The following is a 14,587-nucleotide window of genomic DNA, read 5'->3' on the forward strand; positions in this document are numbered from 1 at the left end:
ATGTGCATATTTGTGTTGTGTACATGTGTGTGTGTGTGTGTGTGTGTGTGTGTGTGTGTATATATATAGTGTATGTGATGTGTACATGTGTGTGTATAGTGTATGTGATGTGTACATGTGTGTATATATAGTGTATGTGATGTGTACATGTGTGTATATATAGTGTATGTGATGTGTACTTGTGTATATATAGTGTTTGATGTGTTCATGTCTGTATATATAGTGTGTGATGTGTTCATGTGTGTATATATAGTGTATGATGTGTACATGTGTCTGTGTATATATAGTGTGTGATGTGTACATGTGTGTGTGGATATAAAGTGTATGTGATGTGTACATGTGTATATATAGTGTATGTGATGTGTTCATGTGTGTATATATAGTGTATGTGATGTGTACATGTGTGTATATATAGTGTGTGCTGTGTTCATGTGTGTACATATAGTGTGTGATGTGTTCATGTGTGTGTGTATATATAGTGTGTGATGTGTTCATGTGTGTATATATAGTGTATGTGGTGTGCACATGTGTATATAGTGTGTGATGTGTTCATGTGTATATATAGTGTGTGATGTGTTCATGTGTGTATATATAGTGTATGTGGTGTGTACATGAATGTATATATAGTGTGTGATGTGTTCATGTGTGTGTATATATAGTGTGTGATGTGTTCATGTGTGTATATATAGTGTATGTGGTGTGTACATGTGTATAATATAGTGTGTGATGTGTTCATGTGTGTATATATAGTGTGTGATGTGTTCATGTGTGTATATATAGTGTATGTGGTGTGTACACATAGTGCATGTGATGTGTACATGTGTATATATAGTGTGTGATGTGTTCATGTATGTGTATATAGTGTGTGATGTGTACATGTGTATATATAGTGTGTGATGTGTTCATGTGTGTGTATATATAGTGTATGTGATGTGTACATGTGTATATATAGCGTATGCGATGTGTACATGTGTGTATATATAGTGTGTGATGTGTTCATGTGTGCCTATGACTTTCAATGGAATTTCTGTAGAAATTTTCTGCAGCAATTCTGTTGTGTGTGTGGACAAACCCTAAATCCGCACTATAAGGGCTTCTCCACACGTATTGGAATTGCTACAGAAAATTTCTGCAGCAACTTGCAGAAATTCTGCTGTGGAAAAACAGCACCATTTCTTGTGTTTTTTGCTGCATAAAATGGTGCGGATTTTGCTGTGTTTTTCACAATTCTGTGGGATGGTGACATCTCTGAAAAACACAGCAATTCAGTCCACTTTCCGCAGCAGGAATTGACATGCTGCGGTACGAAAAATACTCACCGCATGTCAATTTCTGGTCAGAAATTTTACGCAGCATGTGGATGGGATTTGATAAGTATCACCCACTTTGCTGCTACTGTATTTTGCTGCGTATTTAAATACGCAGCAATTCCATTACGTGTGGACAAGCCCAAATGCAGTAGCAACAGAGTGGGTGAGATTTGAACAAAACATATATACACACGATGAGTGGGAAAAGGGCTCAGTAATTGATCTGCGGTCTGTTTTTTTAATCCGCAGCATGTTAATTGTATTTGCGTAAATGCTGCTTATTTGTTTTGGGTTTTCCCCATTTAATTCAATGGGAAGTAAAACTCGCAACAAATAGCAGATGTTGTGTTTTTTTGGCGGCGGAAATGCGTTTCCGCTGCAAAAAACGCAACTCAGGAAAAATTATAATCTTATACTTACCTAGAATTCTGTTTCTTTTTCCGGGCTGGCCTCCTGGGACAACGTTTTATCCCATGTGACCGCTGCAGTCAATCGCAGGCTGCAGCGGTCACATGGGATGAAACATCATCCCAGGGCTGCAGGATGTAGGAGGGAAGCGTCGCCATGGTAAGTATCTATTTTTTTTTTCTGCTCAGTTTTCCGCAGCGGCCATTCCTGGCCGAAAAACTGCACCACAGGGCAGTGCTTTTACACAGCGTACCTGCCCTGTGTGAACATACCCGTACAGTATATACATATAGTAACTGCTGTCTTACAACGATACAGCTGCAAACCACGTCAACATGCTGCATTCCCACGAGTCAGCGCAGTTTTCAAATGATTGTTAATGTCCATGAAGTTTTTTGCAGACATTAACAATCATTTAAAAACTGCAACGACTTTTGGTAAAACTGCATGTGCTGCATGTTTTACTGGACAATGGTTGTTACGATCTGATTGTTTGCATTAAAGGTTATGTACACCTTTCAAAGGGATTTTTTTTTAAATGTCAGTCAGTGTGTTTTGTGCAACTTTATAATTAGTTTTTATTAAAAAATCTTTTAACTTTTTGAGATACAGCTGCTCTGTATCCTGTATACAGAGCAGCTGTATCTTACGTTGAATCCTGAACTTGTCAGGTCTGTGGGACTGATGGGTTCAGTGTCAGCAGGTCCTGTGTGTCTCTGACACGCTGGATCCACCTGTAATACATCATATCTAAGTTACTTAAATGTGATAGATTACAGGTGGATACAGTCACCTACTCTATTGATTCCGCCAATAAAACGGAAACCTTGTGAAACGGAGACAAACAGAAACCATTAGCAACGGAAGCGTTACCATTGAAATGGTAATGGAAAGCTATGGTTTCCGTTTGTGGGTTACCCTGACGGAAAGGTCTGACGGAACCCATGAACGGAACCACGACGCAGGTGAGAATGAAGCCTAATTATTACTGTATGATCTTTACAGATGGTGGAGGGTACTATTTTTTGGGGTATAAGCAACTCCCAGTATATGATTACCATTATTCAGGTCATACTGAAAGAGGCTAACCTGACTTTGCAAATTATCTCTGTACTGAAATGTGTTTGTACTGAGCTTTGTTCTGGTGTTGTACTCATGTACTGCGCTTGGTTCTGGTTCTGTATATATATAATGAGCTTTGTTCTGGCACTGTATATATGTAATGAGCTTGGTTCTGGTGTTGTATATATGTACTGAGCTTGGTTTTGACGCTGTACATGTGTACTGAGATTTGTTCTGGTGCTGTGTATATGTAATGAGCTTTGTTCTGATGCTGTATATATGTAATGAGCTTGGTTCTGGTGTTGTGTATAGAACTATATTGCTTGTAAAATGTACAAATATTTTTATGCTCGAGTTACATAGAAAAAAATGTGGAAAAGAAATGACACGTCATTGATTGGTAGAGAAAACAAACATGGCGAGGGGGAAGGAGCTGTCGGGAAAGAGGTTGGGGAGGGGGGCGTCAAACTGAATCTTTGCTCCGGGTGCTGGAGAACGTAACTACGCCTCTGCCTATTGTAAATTATTAAAGGGTAACTAAACTTTTAAGAAACTTGACATGTGATAGTGACATGTCAGAAGTTTTGATCGGTGGAGGTCAGAGTACTGAGACCTCAACCAATCGCATAAATACGAAGCAGCATAAATACTCGGTACTTCGTTTCTGATCTGCTTTCCTCGGAAAGCCGAGCGACATAAGGACTGATAGACTTACTATTGAGCCTGTACACCGCTCCAAGGAAAGCTAAAAAAAGACGATGAGAAACTAAGCGCACAGCGCTCATCTGCTGTTACGTTTTAGCGATCGGTGGGGTTCTCAGTGCTCAGACCCCACCGTTTAAAACTGCTGACATGTCACTAGGAATTGTCAAATATTTTTAAAGTTTAGTTATACTTTAAGGATATTAAAGTTTAGATTAGAGTTCTGTAGCTTGTGGCTATGGCCAAAGCACTCGGTGACTTTTAATATACTTATAAATTACAGTAGAAGATACATTATTCTATATATATATATATATATATATATATATATATATATATATATATATATATATATATATATATATATATATATAAAACATGACTCCAATGTTAATTATTCTGAGTAATAAAAGCTAAAAAAGAAACACTTCTTTCTCCTAAACCATAGACCTCTAAGCACATGACCTCTAATCTAGAGTTTTGTTTTAAACCTACAGTATACCCTGCACCATCATATTTACTGTGCTAAACACTGCCAGTATATACTGAAAATACAAATGTACAAAAGCAGAGCAAACTTTATCATTTAACTCTTTGCGGCATAATAATAAGTCCGAATAATGCATTGGATTTACCTGCAATATTAAGTTAAGCCACATGCTGTGTCAAATAACAAACAAAGCTCTGCTACATCTGTATAAAAAAAACAAGAAAGTGTGTTTTACTTAATACTAAAATAGCTTGTGATTCATAAGAATTTCTACAATTTCAGACTGCTAACATTTTCTATGAAATGACCCTACATACATAGCATTTTTTGGAATGTCCAGTATCTGTGTAATAATAGACCTCATCTTGTCTGCCCATTTCTGCGAGAAGTAGTACTGGTAAGCAGGCTGACGGGAATGAGATTTCAAGGCCAGTATCCTCTGCAAACTTCTATAAAAAGTATTTTGCTTTATCAACGTCACGCAGCCATCCGAGTGTTGGTCTGTGATATAGATAAGGGGTGGGCCAGGAAGTATAAAAAGAAACATGTCATAAATGGTAAAACAAATAAATGTTGGAATTTAAAAAATAAGCAAATAATAAAAACAGACATGTCGAAGGAAAACACATTTCTTCTTTTTCTGTAATGTTCCCCAGGCTGAATTTGGAGGATGTTTGCTATGAAGAGGCTGGGAGAGGCGAGTGGAAACATTCCTCCTCATGCTGTCTAAGCTCGCGTTGGGCGTGATTCTTAAGGAGCATGTCTCAACTGGAGAGTGGAAGGATAGTCCAAGACCTCGGGAGGAACTCATGGGAAACAGACCAAGGCAGAGATATTGGAGAACAGGCAAGGAACGAAATGAGACTCAGAAAGAAAGGCAGCAATATGAACAAGTTTCCGTCAAAACGACTCATTCACTAAAAGTAAGTTTCTTCATTGGTATTAGTAATACGATCTCCTTCATCTCTTCCATGTCTAACATTGTGTCCACCACGTTACGGACTGTCTTACAGTGATACACAATCCCACAAGGAAGAACTTTGAGTATTGCTGAGGCTCCCCTGACTACCGGTGAGTGACTAGCCATATTGTTTTCCTAGACTGGACAATATATAAAAATCTATACGACCAGCATGCCAAAAATGGGTTTAATAAAACTGCTTGCTAGTCCTACTAACGTTCCATCCAACGAAATGACTAATACTTCTGATGAATGACTTTTACGTGAGAAAATTATTTGTTTAGGGGGGAAAAAAAAGTGTCAAATCCTTCTGTCAAGTTTGATAAATCCTATATTTACAAATTAGGACCATCTAAAATAAAATTAAGAAAATTGACATGTGAGTAGAGGTCTATGAGTTGTCCGCATCACTCACATTGCTACCAATTCTGTTCAGCCATTTCCTATTTTTTTTTCCTGAAAAGCTGGGTGACAATACTGCCTAAAGGGTTATTTTCATCCATATTTTCCAGACCCCGGAATGACAAATCTGCCTAGATATGCAGTGACCAGGGAATTATGTAGAACCACTTGAGATCTCATAAGATTAGTCATTCAGGATTCTGGGAAAGTTGGGTAACAGTCCCTGGTAGTTTTACTGACTGGAGGCCATGTGAATTGTCACCCAGGTTTCCAAAACACAAATATAATGAAAAGACTGAATATAATATTCAAAAAACCAATAGAATAGTACTGATATACTAATAGTAATAATACTAATAATAATAATATAATAATAGTAATATACTAATAATAATACTAATATAATAATAATAATAATATAATAATAATAATAATAATAATAATAATAATAATAATAATAGTAATAATAATAATAATAGTAATAATAATATAATAATAGTACTAATATACTACTACTACTACTACTAATAATAATAATAATAATAATAATACTGAAATAATAATAGTAATGAAGTAATAATACTGAAGGATCGATATTTACAAAGCATGAAAGTTCACAGAACGTGTAACATAAATCGTTCAGCCGTATTGTCCTTATGGCCCTATCAGAAGTCTGAGAATCTTATTCTTCTGACTTCTGAAACAATGAAATATGCCTTAAACCTTAAAAAAGAGCAATGTTGGTAGAGGGAAGAGAAAGTCCCTGTTGTAACTTTCCTCATGACTGACTGTCCTGTCCATAATTCTCATGCATCCCATATTCAGCAGTACAGTCATGGATTGTGGTTGCTGTCCAACTTGCATACTGTAGGATGTATCATCCTGCCAGAAACGCAGACTGGTCTGCAGGTCATGTGCTTAATGGGGTGATGGCGTAATAAGCATAAAAGTTATGTCTTTGCGTACATCACAATTTTGTAACACATTTTGTGTACACTCTAAACGTGTCCATAGGGCTCAATTAGCCCAACAAAGGCCAAAAGTGTGTCCTTTTAGCCTTCGTCGGGCTGGTGTACCTTTTTTGTTAAGATAGAAAATAAAAAAAATTCAGTTAATCTGCGGCAGCATGTTATAGAGCAGGAGGTAGGTTGATATATATTTTTGTAGTAAAGATTCAGTAGAACAGTCTTCCCTGTATAAGGCCCCATGCACATGACCGCGTTCGGTCCGTGATATACGGTCCGCATGTCGGCCGCATGTCCCGGACCGAACACACTGCAGGGAGCCGGGCTCCTAGCATTATAGTTATCTATGACGCTAGGTGTCACTGCCTCTCCGCGGAACTACTGTCCCATACTGAAAACATGATTACAGTACGGGACAGTTGTCCTGCAGCGAGGCAGTGACACCTAGCGTCATACATAACTATAATGCTACGAGCCCGGCTCCATGCAGTGTGTTCGGTTCGGGACATGCGACTGACATGCGGACCGTATATCACGGACCGAACACGTTTTTGTGCATGGGGCCTAAGTGTGAATACAGAGATAGTTGTCAATCACTGAGTAGGACCGCCCACTGGACTCCTAAGCCTAGATTGAGCAGAGGCTTAAAGTAATAGTTTACAAGTTATACTGAATCTTTTGCTACAAAAAAAATATATTAACTTGCTCAGATCCCCCTGCTCTATAACATGGTGCTTGGAGATTTGTCTACATTTTCAACGTGACACAGTGGTGTAGCTATAGGGGTCACAGCGGTCGCAGTTGCGACCAGGCCCCTAAGCCTGGGGCCCATTGCCACACAGCGCTGACCGTGTAGTAAAAATGGTTTAATTCTTTATTTGCCGTGACGCTGGCACTAGTTATGGATGGGCAGTGCAGAGGGCTCCTCAGACGTCATGGTCACATGGTACATTCCATGTACCATGTGACCGTAACGTGAGGCAAGTCAGGAAGAGAGCACAATGTGTGTTGTATCGTTTGCAGTGGAAAGGAGAGAGGGGGGCCCCCGTCTCCTCTCTCCACCACAAACAGCACAATACAATACATTAAAAACTGTGGGTCCCGACCTCCTAGGGGGTCATGTGATGATCTCCCTAGGGTCGCGAGCCACTCACCGAGGTCCCAGTTCCAACTGTATCTGCGTCCTCAGGACGCAGATACAGTTCAATTCAATGATGAGCAAGGAGCTGACGGCTTCTTGCTCCAGCATTCACTGTGCCGTCAGCCATGAGCGACTCGGCGTAGACAGGCGCGATGTAGTGACGTCCTCGCGCCTGTCTGCACCGAGTCACCCATAGCACAGGCCAAAGGAGGAGAAGGATCTCCTCCACTCATCGTGGGAACAGGAATATGGAAGTAATTATTTTATTGTTTTTCTGTGAGGCGCATATGGGGCATTATACTGGGTATGGGAGGGGGCTGGGGCTGATATGGTGGCAACTATGGGGGGAATTATACTGTGGGGTCAGCTATGGGGGCATTATACTGTGTATGGGGCAGCATTATACTGTGAATGGGGCAGCTATGAGGGGCATTATACTGTAGGGCATCTATGGGGCCATTATACTGTATGGGGCATCTAAGGGGGCATTATACTGTGGGGCAGCTATGGGGGACATTACACTCTGTGGGGAGGCACTATGGGGGCATTATACTGTGTGGGGGAAGCTATGGGGGCATTATACTGTATGTAGGCAGCTATTGGGGTATTATACTGTATGGGGCAGCTATGGGGGCATTATACTGTGTGGGGGCAGCTATGGGGGGCATTATATTATGAGGGCAATTATGGGGGGCATTATACTGTGGGATATTACTGCCTTAATGAACGATTAAAATGTAATTTTATTATAGACATCAAAGACTAAAAATCGGCTAAATAGCCAAAGAACTATGTAAGGCGTAAGCAGGGGGACCAGTATGGGAACGCAGATGGATACTGTATTTCTCAGCATACACCTCCACCTGCATATGTAGTATTTATCCCTGTGATTTATTATATAGAATCTGGTCAACCCTGCCACTAAAGCTGTGAGGGGACATTATACTGTGTGGAGGGCAGTTATGGGGGCATTATACTGCATGGGGCAACTATGAGGACATACTGTGTGGGGGCAGCTATGGGAGCATTATACTGTGGGGGCATCCATGGCGGCCGTTGGGCAAGGTGGCTGGGCATAGGCGTGCATAGGGCTTTAGTGGTGTTGGGGAGGGGTAAGGGGGCCCAAGCTGAATTCTTGCACCCGGGCCCATGAGCCTTTAACTACACCCCTGACATGACATGTTGCCTTTAAAGGGTATGTCCACCTTCGTACACAATTTTCCATTTATATATAGCATTAGTCTAGTTGAGAAACATTTTCTTACTACATTACGTTACTTATCTTGCACTGGTTACATCCTGAATTATATTCCAGAGTGGCATATAAAATTCTGCTGGTCGTCACTGGAAACAGGCTTGTTATCTGACACACTCTAACAGAGTAGCTGAGCTCCCATAATGTAGTGGTAAAGTTTTTTTATTACTACATCAAAATGCTTTCCAGGGCCTAGTGTCATGCATACAATTCCAAGAATGGAAATATCCAAATACAGCTTGCACACACACCGAACTAGAAGAGAATGCGAAAAGAAATAGGTAAAACTCTACATTATGCACCGGTATTCTTCAGAGTGGTAATCTCCAATCTCGCTCTGATGCATGAGGTCTTCTGTAACAAGTAACGCCTCTTATCAATCTCATTATATCTCAAATATCAAATCCCTTCTTGTCAAGCTTGTTCAAATCTCCGCTACAAATTCAGTTTTTCTGTTCCATCATAGGAGCAGAAAAACAGAATTCAATGCTGTGACAGATCCTTTACCTAATGGAAAATAACAGCGCCCGACAGACCCCATTCATTTATAATGGGGTCCGTCATTTAACTAGAAAAAATAGCGCGGCATGCTTGGCTATTTTTTCCAGAAAAATTACAGACACCATGACGGAATCCGACAGAACCCATTATAAGTCAATGAATTTCGTTGAGCGCCGTTGTTTTCCTTCATATGACGGATATGTCACAGCATTGAATTTTATCTTTCTGCTTCTATGATGGAGCAAAAAAAAAAACGGAATTCATAGCGAACATGTGAACATATCCTTAGATAGTGGTTTTGGCCTGAGCATGTTTAGCATCTGTTAATAAGTTGTCCGTGCTGAGAAACAACTGATGTTCATTTTTTCTCGTCCCTTAATCTTAATATAAATGCATTTTTTTTAAAATGTGTTGACAGACAAGAGGCTTTTCCTATCCAGAATCTTCTAGTGTTAGGTCACGTTCAGACAATTTACAGGACATAAGGTTGCGGTTTTTCAAAACCCTATGCACATGACGGGGAAAAAAATCAGCGCGCAAATCAGAGCACGCTGCAGAATTTCCACAGCAGGCTCATTCTGTTGCGAAAATGCCATGGAATGAATAGGGAACAATGCATAAGCTGAAATGCAAAGCAAATGGTGGCAAATTCTGTGGTGGAAAAACTCTGCTATGTGTGGATGATGTCTTACACAAAAAAACGAGAAAAGACAGGGAGAGAGAGGGAACAAGAACGATTACTTTTGTTCTTGTTTATTCTACTGTATATCAGCATTTTATTCCTATATTATTGTTGAATTTGTTATGGCAGCAGTGTAGAATCCAGGTATTCTATACAATTTATAGCAATTTATAGCAAATTGTTTTCGGACAAAGCATTAAAACAAATGGAAACAAGGATGATGTAAAATGTTATACGTCACCTCTGACACACTCAGTATATTAAAAAATATATATTATGTACAACCAGTTCTGCAGACATTTATTTTTGTGGAAGTATATACTGTATACATTTACAACATAATATAACTTTATCACAATATGTTTAATAGGATAGGATAGTAATCACCAAAGAGACAAAATGTTCACATAAAACTGAATAAAAAATTAACAATAAAATGATATGTCCCTCATGACATGGGAAATAGATTCATATAGTTTTGCACAGCTTTACTACATTGGTTGTTATTAATTGTCCTTATAATTTTTAAGAGCCTCCTCCAATATGCTACTTAGAGGGATATTCCCATCTCATAAATTTATAGCATATCCCTAGGATACGCCATAAATGTCTGGTAGATGAGGGTCCCAACTCTGGGACCCACATCTATCTCGAGATATCCTCTGACCCCATCCCCGCCTATTAAGATAGCCACTGGCTGCCGCATTCAGTAAATGACTCAGTGGCAAGGTGACCGGGGGTACGGAAACAGCCGATCTCACTGAGCTGCATTGTCTCTGTAACTCCTATTCATTTCTAGAAACGACTGTTACGGAAACTGCGTAGCATAGCAAGCTCGGCTGTTTCTGGAACCCTAACCAACTCTGCGCTGATTCCCCACTTTGATGTGGCAGCCAGCATCCATCTCAGGCGTGACGGGGTTAAGGGACCCCCGTTCTTGAGATAGATGCCTGTCCCAGACCTGCCATAAAAATGCCATTGTGTTTGAGATGGGAATAACCCTTCAATATATTGCAAAAATAAGACAGAAATATAGCAGAAATATTGATGTACCATATCAATAGAATTGTATACCTCACCAGTCCCTACTTGTTGGTTTGGCACCTTGTACCTGCACACTGGCCATTTCATGACGCCATGCTTGTAGAGACCCACTAGTGTGGAGTATTATCCTTGCGGTGTGCCTGCTTTCAACAATGTCCAAGATCGAGAAGCAGGCACACCGTGAGGATAATATTTGGTGTATGCGTAATATTGGTGTATATGTTACACCAACCATGTGGTGTCGAAAGGATGGAAAAAGTGTCTAATGTGTCTAGCAAGTTGCAACGAATTTATAGTTTTACATGTGACATTTTGATAAATTTGGTGCAATTTTGGCCCGTAAATTATTTACACTAGTGATAAACCTCCCCCATAGGATTTGGCTATGCACACATGAGCAGCTCTATCAAAAATCTTTCTTAAACTTCCATATTGAATCTTGACTTTGTTTTAACATCCCTTTCTTAATGGTATTTTGTAACGGGAAAAGTGGTGCCGGCATGCAGACAACCATAGCCAAACAGCACCCCTTTTTCCTTGTGTCGGCATGCTGCCCGCCTTCTGCATCTATTTGCAATTGGCAATGTTTCAAATTGTCAGTTTTGAAAAAACGCATGCAAAATCTACCAAGTGCTCACTAAAGGTCATCACTTTTTAGGTTGCAGTTGAAATGTTTTGCGAATCGTTTTGAGGATCAATTAAAAATGTTGACATGTACTGTACATTTATCATACAGATATTTCCGTTAACCATAAATTTGTCTAATATATCATATGGTCTCTATGTTTAAGATACTATGCAGAAGTAAAAGTTGATAATAGCTTTCCTTATGAAAAATAATTGTAAATCATATCATAGTAGTTGCATTAACATATGATATATTGCTTTTTAAATGAAATATGTCCCATAATTAAAATGTTCTAACCTTTTCCTTTTTATCCCATTTAGGTGGAGTCATTTCAAAATGAACAACTGTGTCAACACGTATGGAAATGATACCATTATAAGTTCCCAGGCTTCCCGCATCTCTGGTGCAGTATTTCTGGGTCTGGCGGCATCCTTGGGTTTACCTGGGAATGCCTTCATTATCTGGAGCATCTTATGGAAAATGAAAGGCCGAGAGAAATCTGTAACCTGCATACTTATCCTTAACTTGGCGATAGCTGATGGGACAGTTCTTCTTCTGACTCCTTTTTTCATATTATTTTTGGCCCAAAAGACCTGGATATTTGGAAGAGGTGTCTGTAAGGTGGCCTATTACCTCTGCTGCCTTAACATGTTTGCAAGCATTTTTATTATTGCTTTAATGAGCATGGACCGGTTTCTAGCCGTCTTCCGGCCTTATATGGCTCAGTCCCTTCGAAAAAGGGATGTGGTAACAAAGGTTCTCTTAGCTATATGGCTACTAGCAGGGGCCTTGGCTATTCCAGCATTTGCTTTCAGAGAGGTCATTGAAAATCAACAGATGAATGCAACTATTTGTGAGCCTTGCCACGCCAGCCACGGAGAGGCTATCTTCCACTACACCTTTGAGACACTGGTGGCTTTCCTGCTTCCCTTTCCTTTGGTATGTTTTAGCTATATGTTGGTATTAATGAAGCTGAAATCAAGCCGGATTGGACAAAGATCACGAATTGAGAAACTGATTGCTGCAATTTTGGTGACTTTTGCAATCCTCTGGCTTCCTTACCATATAGTCAATGCAATTCAGGTGACTTCCAACCTGACATCAGGAAGCATATCTGACAAACTGGCCATATTTGCTAAAAAGAGCAGAGCTGGGGCTACTGCTTTAGCCTTTTTTAGTGCCTGTGTTAACCCTCTATTATACGCCTTTGCAGCATCAGACCTATTTAGAGTATTTGGGGTAGGTTTTGTGGCAAAGCTACTAGAGGGTACGGTGGCAGAAATCCAAAAAAGGGTCAGATCCCAAAGAGACCTTGTAAGGGGCCTTGTAAGGGTTGGAAGTCGGGGAGAATCAGTAGACCTTGAAGTGAGAAATGGAGTAAAATTAGGACCTTTAAATGGTGACCTTTAGCCATGGACACACATAATCAAAATGTTTAGCCCTTAGGCCTCATGCATACGGCAATCTGTCTCCGTGTGCCGCCATAGCTTGCTGTTGGGTGCCATATGTAAGACACTATTCTTTCCAAGAAGCAATGCCACGTTGGAGCATGCAACAATAATTTTTCTGTCAGATTCATATGGAATCTGACAGAAAAAACCCTCTGTATCCCTCCATAGGAAATCGGAGGCACACAGATCAACAGTAAGGCCCAGTGCACCTCAATTTGTGCTCTTTAAAAGAGCCTTAATATGGCTTTGTGCATGAGGCCTAAATATGTTCACCCTGTATATACACCTCATAAATTATTTTCTCTACCAGACTTATATTATTAGCATCAATATATAGACTCCAAACAGGGTTGTAATAAGGGCTGGGAGCTGTTTAAACCACAACTGTCCCCCCCATGTCATCTAGGCGGCTCCATAAACTTAATCCATAAACCACAAAGAAACAATTAAGAGCCTTTGACGCCAATGTATATATATATAAAAGTTTTGAATTTTTATTACACAAACACCATAAATAGTTAAAATAACATAAAGAAACGACTCTAGTATAGTGAGCGGAGACCGCACCAAATGCTGTTACTACCTATAGTCTAGGGGTAGCCATATAAATATTTAAGTAGACATCTATTTCCAAATCATCATAGCACTAATACACCATCTCTCAGAAACAAAGAAAAAGGACAGTATCTCCATAGGTAGGAGGTTGTAAACAGGAGAAGGTGCAGTACATATCATAGTACATATAATGGTGATTTGAACGAGAATGACTGTTAGGTCACAAGCTTACCCATAGGTAGAGTCAATAAGTAGAGAAAGGTAGTGTCCGCTCCGCTGCATAGACCCCGACGCGCGTTTCGCCACGTTGTGCTTCCCCTGAGGAAAATTCAAAACTTTTATATATATATATATATATATATATATACATTGGCGTTGAAAGGCTCTTAATTGTTTCTTTGTGGTTTATGGATTATATTATTAGCAATAGCATTTTAGTATATGATGTTTAAATGATCATATTAACATTTACAAAAATATGCTGAGGTAGTAATCGTACCTGGGTCATAGTACCTTGGTGGCCTAAATTTTACTCAGCCACATATAAAAAAGCAAGATTAGAAGAGTATGTTCGCACCAACCACTTTTTTGCAGTTTTGTCACAGTGTTCATTTACCGCACATTTTTTTAGAGCATGCTGCTTTTTTTTTTTTTTGCTTTTTTTACAGCATGTTTTATCCACAGTTTTGTTGCAGGTTGCCAGTGTTTTATTTTTATATAGGAATCATTAATAGGAACAATATCTAGTGCTTCTTTAAAAAGCAGTACCCGTGTTCATGGCAAAATCATGGTAAAAAAAACCACATGTATGAACATTTGTTGTGGTCATGGATTTTTATTGTGGTTGTTAAGCGGCTTGATGTCTCACCACTACCGCTACATGTTTACATAGCTTTAGAAGATAGTGCAGTGGTGCAATGACTTTTTCTAAAAGCACAAAAATGTAATCATACAATATGGAGGCACAGTATATTTCTAGATAAATTAATATATATATATATATATATATATTGTAATGCATAAAGATTCT

At 39.5% G+C, this 14,587-nt stretch overlaps 1 protein-coding gene across 2 annotated transcripts; it reads left to right on the forward strand.

The window, feature by feature from the left end:
* The first annotated feature begins 4,634 nt into the window (after positions 1 to 4,634).
* Positions 4,635 to 13,933, forward strand: LOC142742857 (leukotriene B4 receptor 2-like). 2 transcript variants are annotated; one of them, XM_075853030.1, is made up of 3 exons: positions 4,635 to 4,895; positions 4,986 to 5,043; positions 11,872 to 13,933. In XM_075853030.1, the coding sequence occupies exon 3, from the start codon at positions 11,888 to 11,890 to the stop codon at positions 12,959 to 12,961; it is 1,074 nt and encodes a 357-aa protein (XP_075709145.1). In that variant the 5' UTR covers positions 4,635 to 4,895; positions 4,986 to 5,043; positions 11,872 to 11,887; the 3' UTR covers positions 12,962 to 13,933. The 2 variants fall into 2 exon arrangements, with proteins under 2 accessions (XP_075709145.1, XP_075709154.1); XM_075853039.1 differs by lacking the exon at positions 4,986 to 5,043.
* Positions 13,934 to 14,587: the final 654 nt, after the last annotated feature.

Source organism: Rhinoderma darwinii, chromosome 1, assembly GCF_050947455.1.
Source record: "Rhinoderma darwinii isolate aRhiDar2 chromosome 1, aRhiDar2.hap1, whole genome shotgun sequence".
NCBI lineage: Eukaryota > Metazoa > Chordata > Amphibia > Anura > Rhinodermatidae > Rhinoderma > Rhinoderma darwinii.

What these genes read in the sequence shown, in the direction of transcription:
- LOC142742857 (XM_075853030.1), top strand. Translation starts at nt 11,888, where the DNA reads ATGAACAACTGTGTCAACACGTATGGAAATGATACCATTATAAGTTCC.